The following is a 26,907-nucleotide window of genomic DNA, read 5'->3' on the forward strand; positions in this document are numbered from 1 at the left end:
AATCATAGACTGCATTCAGTATGTTATTTTAGTGTGAAGTTGGTCGAGCAGGTTTCTCTACCAAACAGATTTTCTACCTGTAAATCATAAAACTTAGCAGTATTGATTCTTCTAACAGTGAAACATGTAGACAACTCGAAGGAGAATTTACTATAATTTGTACATTCAGAAGGAAGAATTTTGAGAGCTTTATCTAGTCGTCATCATATCTTGCTGTATTTTTTCTTTTTTTATTTTTATTTTCTTCACTTGGTAAACATATAATTTAAAACCCCAAAGGCTTCTGTTCTGCTAACTACGCTCTTAGAGTTTTGGAAAAAATAGATGTAGAAGCCTGTACAAGCCTTAGAAGTAAACAAAGTCAACATGTAATGTCTATTTCTGTTGAAAATATTAACCTCTTTTCCTTTAGTTGAAGCTTTTTACTTTATTTTTCAGGCTGTGGCTTCACTGCCTGAAGGTATGAGACCTGGTCCTGACCTGTATGGTTTCCCATGGGAAATAGTGATTTGTGCTGGCGTTGTTGGAGCCTTTACAGTTCTTTTGTTCCTGTATAGAAGTTATCAATCAGTAAGTGTTCAAATTACATACAGATACGTAGAGTGCACTAATGGTTTGAATTGAATGGTTTGAATGGAAATTGTTATTCTGCTCGAGATATATAATGCTTCAGAGTTTTAAATCTGTTATGATTGAATTTAGAATCCCTCTAAAAGAGAAACTGAGAAGTCTGTTTTTTCAAGGCAGTAAGTGTTTGGATGGGTACTGAGTGACTGTTGTCATTAGAGGAAATGCAGTGAAAGTCACTGTAGTAAGGCTTCCTTTTTCCTTCCGTTTTTAATTTCTACACCAGACTTTCAAAATCAGCTTTTCAATTATTTTCAAGGGATATGGAGGTCTTCCCTAGGGCGTATGTATTGCTGTGTGTATAGGTATCTCTGTGACTACCCTACCTATAGCCAGACCAGCTCAGGTCTTTCAAGGTAATTGTAAGCAAAAGCAATCCAGATGGATTCCCATTAAGGGAAGCATTTTAAAACTCTTTGGACAGTGACCCTGATTCCGTTTATTGGAACACTGAACCAATTTTACTGTGTGCTGTTTGTGAGCACTAAGCTGATGACTTTGAGAAATGCAGTACTGGAACCTTTTAACTCACAAATCAGATTATATTTTTGAGGTAAGGGTTGCCTTCTGTTTTGAGTAAGTAAGGATCTCAGTAATAACAGCTGCACAGCATACTCTCCCTACGAATGAAATGTGGTAAGTGTCCATAATTCAGAATTCTCAGTTTCTCCCCAGTTCTTGCATACTCTTACAAAGACAGAGTGTGATTTTTGGCGTTAGGTGTAATAATGCTCATGTTTGAAGATACATTCCATAGTGATTTAGCTTTTCAGATATGACCAACTGCATTTTCAGGGTTCTAACATCAACTTAGATCTGGAAAAACGCCACCTTATTCTGCAGCAGCAATTCAGATTGTCTGGAAGGGGGTCTGTATTTGCATATGTTAACATATCTGTAACTTGTGTCATTCCTTCTGTTTTTTAGCAGCATCCCTCTAGGTGGTATGAAAGAGTCATTTTAGCTGAAATCAGTCAAGCAGCAACTCTAGTATTCTTTTCCTCCTGCACGTGTCACTAAGGCAGAAGTTTTACAGAAACCATTACAGCAGTTACTGATAGCTTTTTCAGTCACCCATTCTTAGAACTGCACTGTCTACTCTTTGATGAATTAATGGTTACTTACTCAAAAGTAATGGTTTGGTTTGGGGGGGGATGATAGGATAAGGTGTGCTTATGACTTTCTTCCCCTTTTTCTATTACTTGGACTCCTTGGCCATCCAACGTGTTTAAATGAGGAGGAAACAGGGAAAATCTGAGCGACTGACCCATTGTATGTTAGGCACGTGATCCAGACCCAGCCTTGAGCGGAATGCTGTGTTGTAAAGTTTTTGTGGGTTCAGCCAAGTTCTGCATCTCTTGTCCAGGCCATTTGTGACAGATTTTTGTCCCGCGGTTTGTTAGATTTTTATTCTAGGGCACTAGACTCTGCATGGCAGCTGCTGATTTGACTACCTCCCACTGAGTTGCATCTGGGCAGGATGCCCATCAAGTAGTACCCTTACTGCAGCTCTCACTGTTACGTATTACAACGTGTGGGTGTTTTTCCTCCTAGGAAGTTAACTGTGAGCTGGCATGTGGAGCTTCCCCTCTCCCTCCCCTTTCCTACTCTTTTGGCTGTGCCTGTCCACTACCGCTTTGTGTTGACAGTCACGGTTATGTGATGACTGTTCAGAGGTGTGTCGTAAAAATGATCCAGGTGAAAACTAACCTGCTTTCCTCTCTTCTCTCTGTTTAATTAGAGTGGGAGGACAGGGCAAACACACAGCCGTGGAGGGGGTAAGAGCAGAGGATGCAATTGCCCAGATTTAATAGCAGCCTGTATTATAGTCCTTTTTTAAGTTTCATGGTTAAACTGATCATGGAACCACAGCTTAACAGATTAGTTTTTAGATACTGTGCAAGTATAATTGATGAGTCATTTTCAGTATTTATTCTTTTTATTTCAGGTTAGAAGTCGACTTTATGTAGGTAAGCTTATTTTTCATACTATTTCTTTGGAGTATGACTTTTTCTTTTTTTTTCTCCTTTTAATTATTTGGATGTTGCAGCACTTAATTGTCAGTCTTTTTTTTTTAGGAAGGGAAAAACAGCTTGCCAGTAAAATTGCTGAACTAGTTGAAGAAAAATGCAAAATTCTTGAAAAACTCAGCGTTTGCAAAAAAGAGGTAATGGTCCTCATTTATTGCTTTCAGATGTGTCACAGAAATGGGCTCAATTTATCAAATATTTAAAGCATTAAACTTACCTAAAAGTAAAATGTTTTTAACATCTTAAAGTGATTTTTCAAGTGCTTTTTCCTGTCAGTGCCTTTAAGAGCAATTAAGGTGTTAGCGAGTTCTGCCTTTAACTCTTAATACGATATATTTTACTGGAAACAGTTTAAAAATGTCTTTGGTTTATGCCACTGGGATAGTCTACCAGGGCTAAGGCTTTCATGATTTCCAGCAAGGTGCATTTGTGAATATTTAGGTGGTGGCTGTATTTCAGACTAGAGCATCATATAATTAATGCTATTATTTAAGCAGTTCTTTACCGATATTCTGACATAAAGTATTTCCTTTTCAGTTTGAAGATTTAGAATTGTCTCTGAAGGATGATAACGTTATGAAAGAATCAACAGACACGTCTTTTTTTGAGGTAAAAAGATAAATGGAAATTGTTATTTCTACAATTTAAGGCAGTATTTCAGGAAAAGGCTGCCCATATTAAAAAAAAAAAACCAACCAAAAAACAACACCCCACAAAAAAAACCAACCCAAACAATCCCCGCCAAACTTAATTGTGTTAATTGCAAGCATTGTTATTTTAGTCCTGGGTTACTGAAAATGACATAGAAGTGAGGCATTTAAATTAAGAGAAGTTTTTGTAACAATTGCATTAAAAATTGTTGATAATAGAGCAAATGGCATATTAGACAATATTTGGGGTTTTTTTAAAAGGAATTTTTTCCTGTTTCTAGGAGATAGAGTAGTGCATGAAGTATTTTTTTCTCATACCTGTTTTAATTCAAATAGATTTGATAGGCTACTGGAGAACAGTTGTAAACAAAAATTGCCACCAAATTGTTTTTATCCCCCAAACTTGGAATATATTTGTAAAAGAGTTCTGAAAAAGTGAATCAGATACCTAATGGGCTCTATAGAATTTATCTAACAAAAAAGCAAATAGATTTATTTCATTCTGCACCTCAGATCTGTAGATTGTTACAGGTTTTGTTAACATGTAAGAGTCTCTAGAGTACTTTGAGATTTATCCTTGATATGGTGAAATTTGTTAAATGTACTTTGCTGTCATATTTAAAACATACTTGTTGTCTTCATATGTAATTAATTTCAAATGTTTTATGTTCACTGTCAAAACAACTTGATTTAGGAAATGCATGAAAAACTGAACAAGTCAAACTTGGAACTCAACCAAGAAATAGAGAATCTAGAAAAAGAACTGGAAGAAGAAAAATCTAAGCAATCAGAAAACGATAATTTGGTAAGAATAAATAGAATCTTGTCTTTGTTACTTTTCATTTAGAAAAAAATCCCACAAAAAAATCTCTACGGAGAAGACAAACTATTATCTTTGAGTTTTTTGAAACAAAAACTACATTTCCCATTTTGTCTCCCCTCATACTCCCTGTAGCACATTAGAAAAATGACACCCATGAAGGAAAATACTCAAAAGAAGAAAAACTAGTTTTACTGATTTGGCAGTAAAACCTTCTCAGTTTGAAAATTAAAATAACTTTATTAATTGCCTAGACCTTTTCAGTCAAATCTGTGGAAGAACCTATATGACAACTAATAATTTTCAGGTGGCTGAAATTCAGGAGAGAGTGGAGTCTTTAGAGAATGAAGCAAAATCTATCCAGTCACAAATTGATGAGGTATGTCCAATCTTCATATTTTCTGTTTTCAAATCTTTGCATTTTTTTCTGTTCTCCATGTAGTTACTGTTTAATTTTCTTTGCTGTTAAGGGTGCAGAAATAATATGCTGTGTAAACCAAAAGACTTTGTAAGGCCTAATGCTTTTGTGTGACTTGATTTAGCGACTTTGAATTTCCTATAGTGATTGGCATTTATTGGGACATACAGTTACCTTGTCTTTTCTTTGCCTTCTTACTCCACAATAATATATAGTGTTGCAAAACTAAATCAGTAAAAACTGTTGAAATTGTAGGAAAAATGTGAGAATATGTGTATAGCACAGCTATAAAATCTAAGAATAAATCCAATAATACCATCGTGATCCCACTTATATCTTCACCATACTCTTTAAGCAACACGCGTTTTTAATTTCACTTAGGCCAAGTCCACCCTAAAAGTATACGAGATTAACACAGACAGACTCAAAACATCTGTTCAAGATGCAGTAGATGAAAACTGCCATCTCCAGGAAAGTGAGAAACAGGTGGGTTCTTCCTAGATATCCTTAAAAATACTATATTTTCTTATGATGCTGTGTTAATATGATTTCTCTAAGGAGCTCATCCTCAACGTGTTTGTTAGTACCCCTTGTGTGTTTTAGTAAATGGATTGAGAAAGAGAATGTGGCTTTAAAATTATTTTATGTTGAATAACTTTGTCTAAAATAGTCCTGTTTTAAAAGAAATTTAATAATTAGAGTTTGTGCGGAAACATGCATAGAGTTCAGTGAGAAAGCAAGCATCATATGGTAATGTAAGATTAATAAGAATTTTGCTGAGATGTAGAGGAAAGGAGAAAGATTTGAGCAAGTCCACAGGTAGGATCCTCTACAGAGGCAGAGAGAAAATGCCTATATGTGATCCAGAAAACAAAAGAAATTAAGAAATTACAGGGCATGTAAAAGGCAGGTAAAAAACTTACTGTAGTACCACTATAGATTAGTTCATTGAAAGTCAGGTAAGTAATATGAAGAGACAGAAAAGATTGTTCCCAAATTTTAGCTGTTTATTTTCCTCAGTGCCATAGCCAGATCCCAAAGAATGCTAATTATTTTAAAGTGTTCAGCATGTGCAGTACCTGTCTTATGCAATAACTAGTTTTATGGTTAAATTACCCTTTTTTTTTTTTTTTTTTTTTTTCTAACAAGGAGGTATTTTCTGTGAACATTAGATGTTCCCTGGAATGTTTTTGGGTTTTTGAGGGGTTTTGGGGAGGTGGGTGAGTTGGTTAATGGATATGTGCTTATTTTCCTGACTGACTGATGACCTCCTTGTTATCTGAACAGTAACCTGATAGATATCTGGGGTGGGGAGGGAGGTGGAAGTACAGACTTGTTGGGTTTTAGCAGTCTTAGCTGGGGATTGCTTTAGTCCTCTCTATCAAAACATTGTGCATGTCTTACATGACATGTAAGACATGAGTCTTACAGACACGGATTCAGGGGAAAAAAAAGGGTTGCTAGAAATAGAAAAAATCACAATAAAAAAAATTATTAGATGCTGTGAGTGGAGAAACAGATTTGGGTGTTATCACTGCGAGACGAAATAGCTTCAGAATTATTTTCTTTCAGGAGTCTTTTTCACCTAATCTATACAGTCTTTTTGGACGTTTCTGTGAGAAGGAAGGGTCTGGTCTTGGTGCTGTATTTCAAATGTGACAGTATACTTATGTAGTAGATTTTGAGGAGCCTCACACAAAGTTTTAATAGGGTTTTTCTTTGTGTTTTCTCTGTTAATTTCTTGGGTTCAAACAGAAATAATCCAATTACTTGTGTGTGTGAAAAGAATCTTAGTTTTCTTTCCTTTTATTAAAAAAGTAGTACTTAGAGTAAGGTAATACTAAGTGCTGACAATTACATTTTATAGGCACTCATTTTATATAAAGCAAAACCAGGAAATAAATCGGTAAAAACAACTCCCAGGATGTAATTAACTTGCCAGGTTCCTAGATAAAAATAGGGTTTTTTTTGCATTCCTTCCAGATGAAATAACCTGGGTATAGTAGTTCCTTAATCACATTTAGGATTAATTTCTACACTTTGTTGTTAACTGATCTTTCTTGCAGTTTTTAGTAATGTGAGAACATTTGCATATATTGTATTTTGCTGTGCTTTTCAGTAGATAAATAACCTGGTAAGAGTTGATGGAACCTGATAAGGAAGGAAGAGAAAGTATCTGCTTTGCTTATTTGTATTCTTTTTTTATTAGGTTGTTGTAAGCATGTGAGTTAGTTTGCTATATTAGAATATCCATATCCTTTTTTTATTTTTCTTTCTTACTTTTTTTTTTTTAAAGATGGGATTTCACTTATGCTCAAAAGGTAACAAAGGTGTTATTTGTTCACAGAAACTAGAGTACTTTCTTCCTCTGTCCATTTGCACTAATGGGTCATAATCTTCTGGCACATCATAGCTTAAACATGATAACAGATGTGCTGTCTCAGATTTATGATGTGTCAGAGAGAGGATTGGGCCTTTTAGTTTGAACAAGGGAACTGTTAATGAACTCCAGGCTCTCTGTGCTTTGTTTTTTGCAGGAACATCAGGAATACATATTGCTTTAGCTTATTGCAAATCCTTGCTATTTCTCTTTATTGTAATTCTTACAGGTAGAGAAAGTCATGTCAATTTGTTTTCTCTTTGGCTTCATGAAGAAGTAATCTCTTAAAGTTTAGCTTCCCTTTGAGGATGACAGTTAATGATAAAAGTAGTTGCCTGTTTGTGTCTTCTGAGCAGTATTAGCACAAAGAGTATTTTTATTTTATCTGTAATACATAGTTTGCATGGTGCTGCAAATTCATACAAGGCTTTTACTGCTTGAAAGGTGCAGTTGTGTGCCAAGTGGGGCTCATCCAATTCTAGTCACATACCTTTTGTTTTATGCCTTCTAGTTTATCTTTGATAAATAGTTTTCAGGCTTGCTTCTCTGTTTGCATGGCAGTTCCCCTGTTTAACTACCATTTTCTGGTTTTATTTTTTAGTATAATTGGCTGTTATGTTCTTGTTGCTCAACCTAGTTATTCCTTTCTGTACGTTCACTGCTTTTAAACTGGTTGCTTGTTGTGCAACTTTAAGCAATAGTCTTTTGACAGACTCTAAGACAGATTTTTTGTACTGTACCCCCATGTTTTTGTACTGCACGTTTTGTCTTAAGAGAAATTTGCATCAGTTCCATTTCGTTTGCACAATATGAAGGCATGGCATAATATGTTGGAGTGGTTATTTTTAATGAACTGGTGCTTACGTGTACCAATCCCTTTACTGCTGTAAATAATTTTTGTGAAATGAGATTTTACTCGGGGATGTCTGTAAAACATAACCTAGGAATCTACCTGTCTTTTTAGTTAACCACAGTTAATTACAAAGATACAAACTAGTAGGTGTTGATTACATACAGTTGCTGTGACTTTCATTAACAGGGAAGCTTTTAAAAAAATAATTTAAAAATTACTTTAAGAGGTATGAAGGAGAGTAGGAGAAATAATATAGTTTTGCAAGTCACGTGAATTTAAATAGCTGTCTAAAAAGCTTCCTGGTTTCCCTTACCTTGTTGACCTCTTCTAGGTTGAAGAGACTCAGGTACAATTTCAGAAGTGCGTGTGCATATTGGGGACTGAGGGTTCTCCTCTCCATCCATTCCCCAGTGTTTGTAGCTGTTACACAAATTGTCACTATTTTATATCCATTGCTGTCGTCACATCAGGGTTTTTAAACTGAGTAGAATATTAGCCAAACTGTTATTATAAATGTTTAAAAATATCCTAACAACTAATTATGATGGAGAGCTATTGCAGCTAAAGCAACTGGACAATAACATAGAAGTCTTATTTTTCAACTCTTGAGCTTTAACTGTCTCGTAGTCTATCCCTGTTAGTACTTACTGATAGGTGAGAGGTTAAAATTCTTCTTATGTATAGATAATATACATAACAGGCTGAAGTACTATTAATCCTTGATTCTTTGTTGTAATAGACAATCACACTAATCTGGTATTTCCCTTTTTAGCTTTTACAAGAAGCTGAAGGATGGGGTGAACGATTTAGTGAACTAAATGAACAAACTAAGATGTTTGAATCATCTAAAGCAGATATAGAAGAAGTATTGAAAAATAAAGAGAGTCAAGTCAAGGTAAATTATGACAGCTAGCCTTGAATCAATTATTCAGACTGATGCTAATCATTGAATTCCAAGAAAGTTTAACAACCTCTCCTTGTCTTAATCTGCATTAAGCTGTTTGGGGTTTTTGTTTGCTGTCTCCATCCTCTAATGTCTTGTTCCCTGCTAAGCAAAAAACGTTGCTTAGCAGCACGACGGAGCAGTATGATAGCCTTGAAAGCCAGTGCGTTAAATAAGGAAAAACTCTTTTGGTTCTGATAGAGTATTTGCCTTTTTTTTTTTTTTTTTTTTTTTTTTTTTTTTTTTTTTAATTTGGAGCGTGGGAGTCAGGAGTGTATTCTTACACGCATGTACGTTATATAGCCAAGTATGCATGCTTTTAGCAGGACTTGTGTATCTGAAAAGTCTTCACAAAGGCACACCTGTTGGCATGCAGGTATATGTTTTAATCGAAAAGTAATATCAGACACCTAGAATCCTGTATGTGGGGCTCATTTAATCTAATAAGGGAACCGAGTAAGGGACAGAAATCCTGAAAAAGTAATTGTAATGGTAATGACATTTTCATTGCTTGTATTTATTTTACTGTCTCTGTTTTGTGTGGGCTTTTTCTTAGTCACTGACACAATACTTACTGAAGATGAAAGACTGGAGTTCAGCAATAAAAGATGATGATGACGCTGAAGATAATCACTGGGACACAGATATAAAGGGTGAAACAGAGAATGGAGAGCACTTAGGTATGGTTTGTATAGCTTCCTATCTTAAATATTAATTTAATAGATGTTTTAGACATACAGAACCAACAAACTTCCAGGAAAGTTGGAAGATTAGCTTTGTAGAAGTTGGATGTTCAAAATGCACCCAATGTTATTTGTATCATAGAGTTAACTGATGCTTGGACACCTCTGGAATAATAACCTTTGCTGCCATTTAGCAGTGTGTGAATATAGCTAAAGCATACATATTATCATAGAGCAATGTAAAGACTCAGTGCTCAGTCTCTTGCAGAATGACTTTAGCCTATGTTAGTATTAAGCAGTGATTCTCAAACATTTTTAGGTGGAAACCTTGCTTTCATTTCTTCTTGCAACTCCTCCCAGCAGTAGCACTGTGGGTCCTTAGAGCCTAATTTCTGCTTCCTTGTCCTTACGCAGGTGTTACTTGTTGCAGGCAGTATGGTAGCACTGGAATCAGATGGGTGTAGATGTGAGCCCCCTCAAAACAGCAGCGCAGAAGAGCCTTTCTTCCTCCTTTTTCTTGCTGCAGCTTCTTTTTATGCTGGTCCTGATTATACCATAGGGCACATCCCAGTAAATCTTACAGTGTGTATTCAGCATCTCAGTTTTAATGTGAGCGTTCTAAGTCTGACTAATTGGCAAACAAAGCACTATAATATAGGTATATTTCTACGTACCCCTCTCTCCCCCCACTTTGTTTTTTTCGTTTTCCTCCAAATATGCTATGTTTATCATGGTATGTTGGGGATTGCTTTTTTAATAAAAACAAAATAAAATAGTAGTAAGCTCTGTCACAAAGCTTATTGTGCGTTTTGTGTGACATATTATTCTATTCTCTCAATCAGATGATCAGCAAAAACGAACTGTAAAGAAATTGATCTATGCTGCAAAGGTATGTGATTTTTGAGAAACTTGATGGAAGGGGGTAACTGGGGGAAATAGATGCAATTGTTATGGCAAGTTTAATTGCATGAAGATATCGCTGTCACAGAGTTCAGCATCTTTTAATGTTTAATTAGATATTTTTGCATGCAAACAGTTAATCTTAAAATGCGATTTTTTTTTTTATTTTGATTTTAGTTAAATGCCTGTTTAAAGACTCTGGAAACAGAAAGAGATCAAATGTATTCAAAACTGTCTGATGAAAATAAAGCTAAAGGAGAACTTACAGGTAATTAAATGTTGTTTTGCCTTTAAGTTTAATAAGATGCTGCTTTTGTAAAATGGTATTACATGCTGTAAATATTACTTCCAGTAAAAACTGAATTAAGTTTACATTAATAGCTCTACTTGCTTTTTAAAATGCCCATTTAAGTTGCTTAGCTATTTTAAGTATTTTGGTTTAGATGTGAAGCAATTGAAGTTGCCAAAGCACCATTTGCAAATTTTGTTGCACTCTGTTGGAATATAACTTAACAGTTACAGAATCTTAAAATACATGGGCAAAGTGATGTTAATAAATATATTATACCTTCTTTACATAATTTCTGGACATGAAACAATGGAGTTTTAATCTAAATTTTAAGACCATCTATTAAAAATGGTAGCTTAATTGTAATTAGTTTGTAATGGGTGCAAGCTCAATACTTCTTAAAATCCAAAGTATTGCATTTAGAGAACTGAACCTAAAGCATCTTGCTCTGTTTTCTTTTCCTTTGTTGTCTAGGACATACTGAATTAAACCTTATGAAATGAAAACACTGCCACTTTAATTCAAATTAAAGCCTGCAATTAGCTGTTGCTTTCATAGCTAACAGCCAGCAGAGTCGTTACCTTTGAACATACTGTGCTTTTTTTATTTGGGTGATGAAATACTATGTAAACTGTATTTTTTTTGGTTTTTGATAGTCCTTTAAACTGACTTTGTGCTAGTGTGTTTTCCAACTTGATTGTCCCATAAAGATATTCAAACTTACTTGAAGCTTTCGATGGCATAGGAGAGGCATAGGAATAGTAATGATTGAATATGAAGTAATGAATAGAATATGACTGATTTTAATTTGGAAGATAAGATAGCTTGACAAATCTGAGTTATGCCTTCAGGCAACTCAGCGAGACCTCATGTGGGTAAATGTGCAAGAGTGTATGGTACTGATTTTACTCCTTCAGTAGGATAGTTACAATATAAGAGCCCTAAATGAACATTTATATTGTGAATTACAAAACTGCATTGTTTTCAAAGAAGCTATACAATTCGGAGCAAAGGCTAGATATACACTGAGAGCTGCACTTTGTGGCAGGTAGACAGTATAGTTGCTGGTTTCCCACCAAAAAGAACAATACTACGTCTCAATTTGTATAATTTATTGAAATATATTAACCTATTATTGCTTATATTATTAAATCAACATGGGATCAAAGGTTTTTACAGGCTTTTTATGTACTGAAATATTGAAAATATTTTAATTTTTGTAAATTTTGCATTGTCCCAATATAATTATCTCTAAATTTGACAGAACGTATAGAAAATCTTCAAAGTCAACAAGCTTCCTTGCAGTCTGAAAATGAACGTTTTGAAAGTGAAGTTCAAAAGCTTCAGCAGAAACTTAAAGTAATGACTGAGCTTTATCAAGAAAATGAAATGAAACTACACAGGTGCTGGTTCCTCTTTTTATATTCAATGCTTACTGTTTGATGTGAATGTAACTCTTTGATTTAGGGGGCTGAAAGTTATTGAAAATTTGCTGCTTTCCAGAGTTTTCCGAATTGTAAAGAGCTTGTTATGTTACACCTTCATTTACATTTGTGACCACGGTAATTTTATAGAAATTGTTTTCATGAAAGTAGTGGTATATTATTTTAGGACTTTTCCACAAGCAAGTACAGAAACAAAGGTAAAACAAGAAATAAGAAATTTTTAATCGATGAAATAAGGTGGGTAAAGTTGGAAAGCTTGATTGTTTTTTTTAAATTAAATTAAGATATGATGTAATACAGCTATCAAAGTTGCTGAAAGTAATCAGTAGCTGCTTTAACTGTATCGTAAAGAGAGACAGTAATGTCGGCAGAGGAGTGATGCTATATATAAAACTAATCATTATCAGTAAGCAACATAGAACCCCTGTGAATCAGGCTTTCCTCACCAAGAAAGATAGAATATGGGGGCTGTACTATCTGCCTCACAGTCAGGATGATGTAGGGATTATGACTTACTGATTGAAATCAGAAATGTGTAAAGGACTAGAAATAATGTTGTTTGGAATGGGATGAGGCATGTAGTAACCTTCAGAAGTGTGTGTGTGGATGGGGCAGGGAGGGAGCTGGGGACATCATGGTAGAATTACAGTTTTGTGAGCCAGAAAATATTTCTTCAAGGAGCAGACATAATCTTGAAGGCAGCAAGAGAAGCAGCACACGTCTTGATCCTCTACTAGCAGTATGCAGCATCTTTTTAAAGTATTGCTTTCAATAATCTCCTCTGTAGTATATATGTATTTGTATAGGTAGTTGGTGTCTTTGTGGATGCAACAAAACCTAGAAATCCACTACATTAACATTTGATTTTAAAAAAGGCAGGGGAGGGGAGCGGAGCGGGAGCTATGATGGGCAGTCAGAAAGGAAAAATATTTGCAGACTGTGTGGACGATATTTAAAAATATTTTTTTCTCCCTGCTTTCTTCCCCTCTTCCCAAATAGAGGGGTTGTTCAACCTGGAGAAGAGAAGGTTCCGGGGAGACCTTACAGCAGCCTTCCAGTACCTAAATGGGGCCTACAGGAAAGATGGGGAGGGACTCTTTATCGGGGTGTAAGAATAGGATGAGGTTTTAAACTGAAAGAGGGTAGATTTAGAGTAGCTATTAGGAAGAAATTCTTTACTGTGAGGATGGTGAGACACTGGCACAGGTTGTCCAGAGAAGGTGTGGATGCCCTGTCCCTGGAGGTGTTCAAGGGCAGGTTGGATGGGGCTTTGAGCAACCCGGTCTAGTGGGAGGTGTCCGTGCCCATGGCAGGGGGGTTGGAACTAGGTGATCTTCAGCGTCCCTTCCAACTCTAATCATCCTATGATTCTATGAAATATTCTTTGGGAGTATGGATTGCCTTCCAGATTCCTTTTAGGTATAGTGGTAATCTAGTTCTTTCACATAGAACAATGAACTGAATAAACTAATATGAATACAAGCTAATGCTATTTATGCTGCTTCGTATGTTGCCTATAAAGCTCTTTATCTGGATAAATATCATGTATTCATCACACCTAAATAGTTGGAGAACTTTTTCTTGACAAACCAACTACAAAATTGTTGATTTGAAACAGATTTAACCATAGTTTTTGAATTTTCTTAAAGGAAGCTGACAGTAGAAGAGAGAGAACGCCTACAGAAGGAAGAAAAGCTTTCTAAAGTAGATGAAAAAATTAATCATGCTGCTGAAGAACTAAACAACTACAGGTAATTACAGATTTTAGTTGCTGTAATCACTTACCCAAAGTGAACAAAAGGCAATAGAGTATTAATAAGAACACCAGCATAAGTGAATGTATTTTCTTCCAGTTTCTTTGCTTTGTGTGTGTGCGGTACATGCTAGTTTGTGTGTAATAATAGATACTAAGGGAGTTTTTTGCTTTGTTAAAAAATTTGCGTGTGGAAGATCACTAGCAGCCTTTCTTCCATTAGAAAGCTAATTGTATTAACATTAATGGAATGGTAGAAGTGAGTCTCTAATCTAGTTCTCTTTACTGAACGGAGATAAAAATATGAAGTTAAGAGAATGCGATGAAACGAATGCGTTGTTCAGTTTTCCTATAGATCCTAACATACGAGTATGTTGTGTAGTTATAGTATGCTATTTCTGTAGCTCTAAGCTTGTCAAATAGTAATGTTGTTTAGAAAGCCTTTACTAAAATACCGTGATGTGGGAATATTTTCTGTAGTTGTTTTTTAACTGCTTTGCTGTTCTGTGTTACACCAACGAGATACCTCTTGCTTGTTTCTGTGGTTTCTCACACTATGGCATAATTCTTTAATCTGCAATGTATGTTCCCCGTCTTCCTTCAGTGTTTGTGGGAGTATTGACTAACTGAATGATACTGATCAACAATGCTTCCTGAAGAGTTAATCAGATTAATTCTTTCTCTAGAATGTAACGTTCTCATAGACGTTCTTCTGTATTCGTACAGGAGGACAGAATTCACCCTTCTTTATTTACGTAGAATGTGAACTTTGTAGACATCGCAATTTTAAAGAGAATATCACTATTGCAAATGCAGTATTACTAAACGATGACTGTGTCTTTGGCCCAGCTGCTGCGAGAGTGTAGAACCTAGAGAGGCTGTGCACAGGGCAGCTGGCAGCAAAGGTGGCATCATACTCTCTGTCATCCTGAAATAACTTCAGTGCAAGTGCCTGTCCCTCGGGGCTGACTGCAGTAGCCTGTGACAGCATGATGCTCCAGCCACATTGGTACATTTGCTGAGCTGGGTGAGGCTGGCTGTTAGGGCATGTATGGAGGGATATCCTTTACACTGGAAACATACTGCACACCAGTGAAAATTTGGGGAGTTGTTGGGGTTTTTGGTTCTGTTCATTTGTTTACATTCCTGTTTGCACTAACCTAGAGCCTAGAATTTCCACTGTGGGTATAATTTTTATGTATCCCGTGATAATTTTTATGTATAATTTTTATGTATCCCGTGAGCCTAAGTGACAATACTGTCTTTTGGATAAAAAAAAAAATAATCTTAATTATATCTTGTGTTTACCATTGTGTTTACTGTCTTTTAAAATTACTTTCCTCCACATTTGATTACAATGTCATAAATCCTAATTTCATTACAGACAGCGAGCAAAAGATCTTGAAGAAGAGCTAGAAAGAACCATTCGTTCTTACCAGAATCAAGTACGTGCTTTGTGTTACTTACCATCTACGCCAAGTAGGAGGGATGTTACTGCAACTGAAATACCACTTTCAGCTAGGTTGTATTTGGTTTAGTTTTGTTGGATTTTTTTTTTACTTTTTTTTCCCCTCTCTTAATGCCATCTAGTTTTGACTGACACAATTTCATGGCAGAGATCACCAGATACCTTTATTAAACAGTTAAAATTTAAGTTTAGATGTCTCATTGTAAATTATCCACACACATTAAATTTATGAATAAGAGCATGTACTTAATCTTAAATTTGCTTTTTTAAATGAATAATGATCTAATGAATCTCTCTGTCACAGATTACTTCACATGAGAAAAAGGCTCATGATAATTGGGTAAGTTCCAAATACTGAATTTTCTAAACTTTGTGCATCTTCCTTTTCTGTGATTTGAATGGCTTTGCTTTATCACTTTTTTGTTTCTTATTAAAAACAGATAATTAAAACTTAATCTAACCTGTCACCTCTAAGCATACAGATTTCTTGCAGAAATACACAAAAGTGTGTTAAAAATACTTCTATCATATAAAATAGTGAGCACAGTAGAGTGATATTACAATATTATTTGCTATAGCAATAAATCTGCTGGAATAACATGTTACCATTTAACAAGTGTGTGACATTTTACTACTAATAAAAGCTTTTGGCTTTGTTTCAATGCCATTTTAATATTTTCCCTGGATGTACTTCACTCCTTTTATCTACTAATAGAAGACATTATGTCCTGTGAGAACAGTATGTTCCATTGACAGCTCCCTAAGAATGTTGCTACAAAATCCATTTTTACCTTTTTTCCAAACAGGGAACTTTAAAATATCTCCTGACTAATACATTCTTCAGTTTCACAGAATGGTCTGTATAAGATAAAATCCTGTTAAAAGCTATGGTGCTTCATAGTCATGATTTTACAGTATGGTTAATGTATGTATATAGTTAAAAACTATATGATTTTAAATAAAACTTTCTTCTATAAAATTTGAAACTTTAAATCTTGTACATACTAAGTAGATGTTTCAAAGCAGCTGAAGCCAAAGAATTTCATTTCTGCAGTTTTAAGAACCTGCAGGAAAGCCATATCATTCCTCAAAAATTTGGGTAGTAGAGCTGTTGATGTCATTTGGTGACATGTGAGGCTCCGTTTCATATGCTTTATATATGAGCCATATCTTGTGAAAATACAGTCCACGCACTTCAGATAAGAAAAAAAAAATGTCTTGGATCTAGGACCTGTCACATTTATGAAGCATTTAATTAAAAAATAGCAATATCTAAGCATCTGATTTTTGTCCCTCCCCAAAGCTGACAGCCCGAGCAGCTGAAAGACACCTCAATGATATAAAAAAAGAAAACGCACATAACAGACAAAAGTAAGTGCAGTCCTGATCTAATTCTAAACAAATGCAATTGGGCATGTGAGTATGTTTGGGATTTATGCAGTTTGGTGTTTTCTAGACCTGTGTTAATCAATTGTGGCCCAAACAGGGCAGAGAGAGCACAGTGTTCCATTGGAGTTCTGAAAGAGAGAGTAATTTGAGCATTCCTCTAACAATAATATGCAAGAAAGTAAGAACTTAGTTCAGTATTTCACGTAGTTCTTATTTCAGGAAAGAAGCAGAATGTAGTACTAGAACTTAAAGGGTTTAGGGGTTTGGGTTTTGGTTGTTTGTTTTAAATAAGTATGTATCAACCAGATGTCATGGTTACCTAATGATTTTACGGCTTACCTGGGAAGTTAATACTGAGCTAACAGATCAGGTGATGGTGGTTGAAAGGAACCTTTAGGTGTGAAGTTCACTAGTACTTGGAATGCAATTAGAGTATTCGTGAGAGTAATGTCATGCTAGGAATTGTGACATTTAATGTGCCACTTATGAATTACAGTTTAAATACAGCAGCATAAAGAAATACTTTCAGGAATTCTTAAGTTCAGAGTTCTGTGGCATCCTTTGTCTCCTTTCTTTTTATTTAGGGAATAAATACCTTGCTTTGTTAACCCTTTAAGTAGAAAGCTTAGCAGTAAACAGCGCAGGCTAGTAAAACTTTAGTACTTCTTGGTTATTTACTACTTTTTTTGTTCCTTATTTGCAGATTAACTGAAACAGAATTCAAACTTGACCTTTTAGAAAAAGATCCTTATGCTCTTGATGTTCCAGTTAGACCATTTGGCAGAGGTACAGTATTGAATTGTAAAACAGAGCTTAATTATTTTGGTTTATGGCTTTATTTCCCAAGACCACACATGTATAATTGTTTGAAAACTATCTTGGCCATGTGTATGTACAAATGTCATTTAAAAAAATAATTGGGTTATAAGTGATTCTAGGTCATGTTGAGTATTTTGTTGAAACTAAGAGCGTTTGTAACATCGATGAGAGTAGACAAGGAATATGATACACATGGTAATTAGACCACAGTTTTCATTTTACTTAGACAATTCAGTTTTAAACTTCACCTGAGAAGTTAATTACTTTATACAGTTTGCTAAACTGAATATTGTGAACTTGAGTATTTTGTTTTAACTGTTCCAGAGCATTCCCCATATGGACCCTCACCAATGGGCCGGCCTTCATCTGAAACAAGAGCTTTTCTTTCCCCTCCAACTTTATTGGAGGGTCCTTTAAGGCTTTCACCTATGCTTCCAGGTGGAGGAGGAGGAAGAGGTACAATTCTTAAACTTGAAAATGTATCTATTCTGGATTTCTCTCTCCTCAACTATAAACCTGTCACACCTTTTCCTCTTGCTGGTGACAAAAACTATTAAAACAACCAATTTCAATATAAACAGTTAATTGGACAAACTCTTCCTGTTTTTCAACTTGCTTCTAAAGCTGTCTAATGTGTAACAGTACAGTGGAAAATTTAGTTGTTACTAGTAGGTTGGTCGGTGGATTCACTTTAGAAGCATAGATTGAGAAAAGTGAAAAGCCAGACTTAATCAGTCTTGTTTTAGACAAGATTGTCTTTTTGTTATAGACAAATGAGGTTCTGCTGAAATAAACTTACGATTTTAAAGTGAACAAGAGTTGATTAGTTTTCTGAAGAAAGAATACTGCCACGTCCATCTCATTGGTCTGCAGTCGGTGAGAGAAGGAGAGGGTACCTGCGTTGTCAAAAAGATGAGGCAGTTTTATTGGTGGTCATGGTACTGGAAAGTTACTGATTAAGTAAATTGTTTTCCTCCCTTTGTTCTAAATTTGAGGCAGTCATTATACGTGGAGACTGTTTCTTCTGTAGCGGTAAAAAGGACCAGGAGGGTTGTGTCTAAGGAGTAAAATTCAGAGATTTAGTAGTAGGTGAAAGCAAGCCATGGTGACATGGGTTGTAAGGGAAGAAAAACACTTCCTTCATATTTTTGATGTTGATGGAAATAGTGTAGATAAATGCTAGAGTGGAGTTCAGCATCTGTTATGGGTAATAAAGAAGCTACTATTCTACTACTACTGTTACACCTGTTGAAACCTGTACTTATTTCATGGGAAACATGTCGAAATGTCTCTTCTATAAGGATTTCACTAATCAACGTTGATTTTCAAAAGACCAGCGTGGACTATTTATTTACTTTAATTCTTTGTAAAAAGCATATCTAGGTGCATACAAAAGTTGATTCATTTTCTAAGTCAGAAGAGCTTGAGACTGAATGTTCAACTGTAGCTATACCACACAAAAGCATACTTGACAATTTATTTGTATAGAGACAGTAAGTAATGAAACTGAGCTGTCCAGTGTATCTTTAAATTGTAGCTCACCTGTTGCTGGTGAGGAAGAGTAAAAACTGGATTTCAGGATGCAGTATTAGCAAGGGGAGAGACTACGCAAAGGCATAACTACTGTCCATTTCATAATGAAGCACTAATGTAACTTGGGCAGATTAAACAAATGATGTGATTAAATAATGGCAGCTACAGAGCACTTACAGTGCTCATCTCACTTTGTGCAAGACACAAAATAGCTTCAAATTTTAGGACAGAGAATTAGAGAATGATACCAGAATTCAGTATTTCTGTCATTTTCTAGACCAAATCTATTTTAAAGGAAGCTTTCAACTTAAAAATCACTCATTGTTACAGTTTCCCTTGCACTTGGTTATGTGTTGACCTGGTGTCCTCTTTTTTTTTTTTCTTGAATAAAGAATTAGAACCAGAAGAGTGTTGAATGTAATGTGGATATTTTCTTACAATGAGGGTATTAACTTTCACTGTGCTAATTCTTAATTTGATTAGCATCTTTTTTTTTAGCACTGAAAAGGTTTATCTTGAGGGCACTAGTTTGTCCAATTCGAATGAATCAGAACTCTTAAAATTACTATTTTTTTATCAAAAATTGCAGGTACTCTAGATTGCACTCTTGTTGAACTAAGACTTTTCATTCCAAACAAACCTTTTAAACACTTCTAGTAAGCATAACTGGCCATCAGCAAACAGCTGGAGAGTCCTGTGGAGCCATGCACCTCTCATATCTTGACAGTGTTGGCATTCTGTGATTTCTTTTACTCTTTTCAGACTTAATGAAGAAATCCGTAATAGAGGATTTGAAATGCCTGGGTAAATAACTTTTATTTCTTCGATTAGGATCCAGAGGACCACCTGCCATGTATGAAGCTGGTAATGAAAGAGGAGAGCTGAGTTCTGATAGATTAACTGATCCCCACAGACCTCCATCAGATACTGGATCCCTGTCTCCTCCTTGGGACAGAGAACGCAGGATAATTCTGCCTCCACCAGGTATAAAAGTCTGCTTAGCTACTGTATCTATGGACAAATGGAGTTACTGACTTGCAGGGTATATATTTAAGTATTTTTTGCTTACAAATACTAAGTGTTTTCTTGGAACTGCATGTGCAACTGCACTGGAAAGGTTGTTTTAGTAGTAGGTTTTTTTCCCCTTCTTGAATTGTGCGGTTCACTTGCGCTTCTATGGTGTCAATATTGGTATGAGCAGTGTACAATCAATTGTTCAGTTTCATCATTTTACTGGGAGTTTGTGTAGTGCATCAAAAGACCTGTCTGGGCTGGATAATTAACAAGAGAACTGAGAAAGTAAAAAGTTTTAATGGGACATTAGCCTAAAATAAATAAATAAAAGCTGGCTAATGTTGAAAAATACTACGTTTTTCAAACAAACATTTATATTAATAGTACAGGAGTACCATGGTACAGTCATCCTGTTTGGTACATATTTTCATGTTGATACTTCCTCTTGATAATTAACAACAACAAATTCAGGCTTTGCTCTCACTTCTTCAGCTAAACATCTGTATTGCACATTATCACTCAGGGAAGACAGAGATGAATCAAAGAGGATACTACTGATGTTTCTCAAGTAAATGACGCAGGGGGAAGGATAACATTCCTGTATACCTGTAATAAAGAAGCAAAAATGTTACAAGTTACTTACTTTAATTTTATTTTTTTTTTAAATCATCTCAATTATTAGATTGTAGTTGCTACACATCTGTGTGAAAACCTGATTATAAAACTCAAAGTCCACTCAGGATGCAGTTTCTCATTTGCCATATCTGATCTACTGACAGGGTACTGCAGAGACATAGTCTTGTTTCCTTGACCTGAGCTGTGTTCTTACCCCATCTTTGCACTTGGATCTCGCTGATACAGTTTGTCTTGTAGCTGCATGATTGATTGCTAGATGTGATGCAAGGAAGTGGGTGGAAACACATTACAGCACTATGAAACATAATGGAAAACTTTCATCCAAGAATGGCTTAAAATGTATCGTAACTTCATTGCTATGCTGAACCTTTGCATTCGGGTCCCACTGTTTATAACTTAGGGAATCGTAACTTTCAAGATTCTACTGTATGTTAAACCAAAAATCAATGAATTTTCTCTTTTGCAGCTCCTTAGAAACATAAGCTGTAGTGCATACTTGGTGGGATTCCTGTGTTTGGGTTTTTTTAAGATTTGTTTGCTCACCCTGATTAATAGTCACTTTGGATATTTACACGAGCATAAGGTATCCAGAGAACTTTGCTGGTCTAGAATTGCATGGAATGGGGGGAATAAATCTTCACTGACCTGTTTTGTGATTTCTTCAATATTAGGTGAGCATTACACTGATCCAGTTCCTCCTCCTCGAAGACAAGAAAGATTTTTCCCTAATCCTCCAAATACCGGAAGACTTTCCGGACCAGCAGAACTACGAACTTACAACGTGCAGTCTTTTGATAAAACAGGTGGGATTGCTTCCATGATACTATCAAATGGAGGATCTCTGCATAGGTTGACTGTACGTAGTAAGCCACGGAAAGAGGACAACTTTATAGCTACCACAGGCCTGATGTTCCATTGTATAAAGACATTTTTAACACCTGCTAGCCTTGTTGCAGTCTTTCCCTGTTATCAACAATAGCAGTCTCTTGTCGGGTGATGGGATTCACTGAATAGTGGTCAGGAGGTATTTTTTTCGTCCACATTCACTGTTCTGTAAGTTAACCTTTCAGGCTTGGCTTTGAGTCTGTTTTGGCCTCTCCCAGGAGGCTCACCACAGCATTACACTATCACAAACCTTTACTTGTATTTCTGTGCCACTTTTGGTAAAGTCAGTAAGACTGAAAGAATTAACAGCAAAATTTTCAAATACCCACTGGCTTTACTGGAGGTCCTGAGGCCTTCAAACTGTTTATCATACTCGCAGCTTTTTGTAGTTCGCAGTGCGTTCCCCCCAGCTTAATCACACATTTCAGTGACCCAAGTACCATTTGTTTTAAATGGGCCAATTACAATACGTTCTGATTTGTGATACTTAGCAACAGCCAGAAGCTCAGAGGCAAAGGTTTGGTGAGTTAAACCTTATCACTGCAACAGTTTAAGAGCTTAAAGCCTTAATACTTATTAAACAGTTTTCATCCTTCTTTAATGCCCAGTAAGTCACGTGTGTCTGAGTCATCAGCTAGGCTGAAGCCATTAAACAGCACGGCTGAAGCCATCACAACAGCAACTTTGCCACCCAGTATTCAGTGACTCGTACGATTAGTCGTAAGTTACCATCTTTGTTGCCTGGTTTCTGGCAATAGGAGGGAGAACCTTTGATATTTGGTGTTGTAACTGGGAATGCTGAATTTTGTTTCAGGTTGAAGGTTCAGGCTTTAAAAGGGACTGTTCTCTTCTAGAAGATAATTCCGTTCCTATAGAGCCACTCGCCTCTCTACCCCCGTTCCCAAGACTCTCTGTGTTTCGCTTTGTATTCCACTGAGGCCTTTGTTCTAGCACCTGGACGCTGACTGAAGGACAGGAGAGATGCACTGTCTTTGCACTCGCTTGTTGCATCCGGTTTTACCCTTTTCTTCAGCTGCTGACAAGCAACAATTAAAAAAATTTTAAAAGGCTGTATTCAGTTCTTGGGCAGTTCAAAACCTTGCTGCTGGTAGTTAGCAGATCGTTAAGCGTATGTGAATGTTGCTTTTTAGAGGCATATAATTTCGCTAGATTTGCGTATTTGTAAAAATAGCAAAAAAACCTCCAACAAATTAAAAAAAAAAAAATCAAAAACCGTCCCAACACACACTGTCTGACTTCAAAACAGCAACATGTCTCACAGTACTGAAATCCAGGCTCTGACTCTTGAGAGTAAATGAGCTATGCTTTCTTAGCAATATGATCAAAATGTTATTTAAAGCGAACAAAATAATATGCATTTTCCTTAACTGAGGTGGCTCACTCGCCTAAAATTTCAACTTGAAGCAGGTACCTGGAGCAGGAAGCTTCTTGTCAGAAAGAAGGTTTAAAGCTTGACAAAGAGTTTGTGAGCAACTTTACAAGGTTTTAAAATGGAAAGTGTTAATGCAACTTAAGTATCAAGGCGTGAACGTTCTGTGTGTGACATAAGAAGCAGTTGAAATGCTTCGATTGTTAAGTAACAGTATCTTCAACAAAGCAGGGCCTGCTTGAAATGACCAGTAATTTAGATTTTTGGAAAAGACCTATCTGTTCATTGAGAAAAGACCTTTGTTTACTTGCAAGAAGTAATACAACATGTAGATCAAAAATCTGTCACTTGTTAGAAGTATTGTTTGGGTCTTGTGCTTTTTAGTATTATTGTCTTTATTCAAACAGAAGTGTAACAAAGCAGTATTTTTCAAATCTCAGGTTTGGTTGGTTGGGGTGGGGTTGTTTTTTGGGTTGGTGTGGGTTTTGGTGTTTTGTTTGTTTGTTTTTTAAGAAAGGATTACATTTAGTGTATATATTTAGTATATGTATATCCAGTCAGATTCTCTTGATGATTCCCTTTGATAATTTTCTCTAGTTGTTACTGAAAATACTTACTTTTTCGTAAAGATAGAAACAGTGACATTCCTCTTAATTTATAACGTGAGTACAGCAAATATGAGGATGATTATTCTTATTTCTGAATGCTCATCCAGAACTGATGTAGTTCTGAAAGTCTCCTTGATGTTTAGCAACTAAGGAACGGATCAGCTTTTGTCACGCTGGAATAGGATTGCTGTTGGTCGCTGTGCCAAAAGTGTATCATAGTGCAGTTATTCCCAGAGAGGCACTTGCCATAGAAATGAGCAGGAGGAAGGGGGAAAATGGAACTGCTACAGTAGTGTTAAGATGTATTGCTAGGAAAATGCACTTGTAACTTCTTACAAAAAAAATAGTGAAATGGAAGAAAACGCCTTATTTGGATACAAGAAACTTTGGTAACAGCTGGAACCTTACAATTCATGTGCAACTTGTACAGAAGCTGGAGAAAATACTCAGGCATAGGTTTGTGTTCCGCAGTTGTCTTTCAGTCTGCCTGCAGAACAGTCACTTGGTACAGCAATACTTTTTCTTTTGTTTTTTTTTTTTTTTTCTTGCCTATATATCCTGATTTCAGAAAAAATACTGAAATCAGTGGTGGAGAGGAGTTCAGCATTGAATAACTTGTTTAACTTTTGCCTACAGATGGACAGACATCTTCAGAAAACAGCCCACGAACAGAACCAAGTGGAAACGGGATGAAAGATCATTCTAACCTTAGCGTAAGTAGCTAAACAGAAATTTGATTTAAAGAAACTTTAATTTGCTGCAAAATATTTAGAAAAATTTGTCTCTAGTATGTTGGTCATGTTATATTGCACTGTGCAGTCCAAATTTTGTATATTTTTATCACAGCACTTACTGTCTTGTGAATTAATTTTGATGTATGACTAATACAATCCCTGCTGAAAATTGATTCTAACCCCAAAGATGAAACTATGGTGAAGCCGATGGTCAGTGACTTGCTTGACATAGACAGCCTTGCTCAGGATTATGCCGTAGCTCAGGCAGAGTTGGAAGTAGCTGTTAGCGAGTGTGACAGTCTACACCAACGCGGGCCTGATGGGACTGGAGATGTTTCCGCTCCCCTTATCCCTTTCCCTAAGCTCACTTCCCCATTCTCATTGTGTTGCAGAACTCACTACCTGATCAGTCACTGGCACCTGAAAGTGAAGCCGTCAATTCAGGGTTTGGTCCTCCACCTTTCCCTCCGGTCAGACCTCCGTTGATGCCTGTGGATCCCAGAGCACCTTTCATGAGACGCGGACCTCCTTTTCCTCCCCCTCCTCCTGCTGGCATGTATGGACCACGTGAATGTTTTCCAGTACGAGACTTTGGGCTTCCGCGCCCTCCACTGCCGAGTACGTAGCTTTTGCCAGCATTTACTTCAAGTTGATGAACATGAGTGCTTTGTGCAGGTAGTGAGTTATCACACTGCGCGAACACTTAAGTCTTTATTTGCACATGCTACTTCTCAATTCAACTAACTGGGAGCATCTTTTCTGATGAAGGTTAATTGTATTGTACACTTTTCTTCTTCACAGTTTCTCATATTGGTAATGTTTTTACAAATACTAGCTTTGGCTGGAAAATATGCACTCGCACACACACACACTGCTCAGCATTTAAAGGGTTCTTTTTTGGGGTAGGAAGGCAAGTAGACGCTTACCTTAATCCTTTTCCTCCTATGCAGTTGCATCACATATGAATATTTAAGTTTCCTCCCTTAGGTTTGAGGTATGCTAGTGTCCATATAGGAGCATGCATTTGGGACATAATTAATTGTTAACTGATTTTCTTTGGAGTTTGCATTAGTGGAGCATTTCTTCACCAAAAGGGTTACCAAACATTGGAACAGGCTGCCCAGGGAAGTGGTGGAATTGCCACCCCTTGAGGTATTTAAAAGACACGTAGATGTGGTGCTTGGGGACATAGTTTAGTGGTGGTTTTGGCAGTGTTAGGTTGATGGTTGGACTCGGTTGGATTCTAAGTGTCAGACTGAAGGGCTGCTTCTGCCTCTTGCTATTCTCTGATGAACCTTTGAAGAACTAAACAGTATCTGTAAGGTAAAACAGCCCAGGGCTGCTACAGCGGACCAGAGGTGACGGTGGCAGCAGCCCATGAACAGGCACTTCCTGACTGCTGCCCTGAGCCTCTCGCAGGTCACTGCTAAGAAGAGTGATCATTTTGTCCTCCCCCTTCCTCGCACCTTTGTCTCTTTGGAGCATAAGACCTAACTTAGGTCCACTTTGTGATTGCTGTTTAGGTAGGCCATTGCTGAGCAATGAACTATGTGGGGTAGGAGGAGCAGGTAGGTGTTTGCTGTTGCGATTGATATTAACTGGACTACTCTGATTCTCTCACAGTAAGAAATCCATTTCCAATGAGATCTTATCCTCACTATCCGCCTCCACGACCTGGATTTTTGCCACCGCCGCTGCCACCTGAAAATAGAGTTGAGCCACCCCAGTCAAATCCACCAGGCGTAGAACAACCAGAACCGCAGCAGGAGACTTGACAGTCATTTGAGCAACGTGCTGAACTTTTTCTGTACTCTTGTAATGGCATTTTTTTCCTTATGTTAAGTAACCGTTGTTACTTAGGTATATATAAACTACTTTGCTCAAATTGAAGCTTAATAGAAAATTCTCAGGATAGTATTTTGTAAATAAAGAATGAAATAACTATGAAGATTGTGAATAAGTGGTTTCCATTGTACAATAGTCATTTTAAATTAAGTGTTTCTAACTTGAGCAATCTCTTCAGAGGTGTATAAAATTAAAACATGTGAACCATATTTTAGAAGTCCAGCTGCTTTGTCCTTGTTTAGCTGTACAGGGAATCTCTCTGCATGCCAAAAGTGATGCTTGCTGCTTTATGAATAGAATGTGAAAACAAATTGAAACAGTTAATAAAAGTCTACTGAAAACGAAGGCAATGTCACTGTTAACATGCTACTACAGAAGCAGTTGAAGTGAAGAGGAATTAATATCATTCCCTACTACATACATCTCCGTTAAGGACCTGGCAGGTTATCTTTCAGCTGTCAAAGCTTTACGAAGTGGCAGTTGTCCTACCAATACAGTGGGAGGGAAGGAGAAGTGCAGAGCAGCTCTCTCATCACTCTTCCACACTTATAGTGTAGGGTAGTGTTTTATTGAAAATGTGTATATGGCTTTTTTTGTGACGGGAGGATGGAGTCATAGCTATGTGATGCTTCAGCACCACCAGACCGTTGCCTTTGAAGGTGCGTATCTGCAACAAACTAATACCAGGGTTTTTTTTTTTCTACTGTCTCACTGTGAATTGAGTTTATTAGTCTTCAGATTTTAACACTGGCATTTGGGAAGCCGGGTGGGACAAAAAACCCGCTTCCTCACTCC

At 36.6% G+C, this 26,907-nt stretch overlaps 1 protein-coding gene across 1 annotated transcript; it reads left to right on the plus strand.

Moving 5' to 3' along the window:
• The first annotated feature begins 429 nt into the window (after positions 1-429).
• Positions 430-26,215, plus strand: CTAGE5 (CTAGE family, member 5). Its single transcript, XM_009886963.1, has 23 exons — positions 430-570; positions 2,576-2,597; positions 2,706-2,794; positions 3,195-3,266; positions 4,002-4,112; positions 4,435-4,506; positions 4,927-5,031; positions 8,551-8,673; positions 9,278-9,401; positions 10,247-10,293; positions 10,482-10,572; positions 11,858-11,996; positions 13,688-13,789; positions 15,176-15,236; positions 15,564-15,599; positions 16,563-16,630; positions 17,352-17,434; positions 17,792-17,923; positions 19,832-19,984; positions 21,322-21,453; positions 24,170-24,246; positions 24,660-24,885; positions 25,891-26,215. The coding sequence occupies exons 1-23, from the start codon at positions 463-465 to the stop codon at positions 26,040-26,042; spliced, it is 2,325 nt and encodes a 774-aa protein (XP_009885265.1). The 5' UTR covers positions 430-462; the 3' UTR covers positions 26,043-26,215.
• The last annotated feature ends 692 nt before the right edge of the window (positions 26,216-26,907 follow it).

The sequence above is a fragment of the Charadrius vociferus genome, unplaced genomic scaffold (genome assembly GCF_000708025.1).
Source record: "Charadrius vociferus isolate BGI_N301 unplaced genomic scaffold, ASM70802v2 scaffold14, whole genome shotgun sequence".
NCBI lineage: Eukaryota > Metazoa > Chordata > Aves > Charadriiformes > Charadriidae > Charadrius > Charadrius vociferus.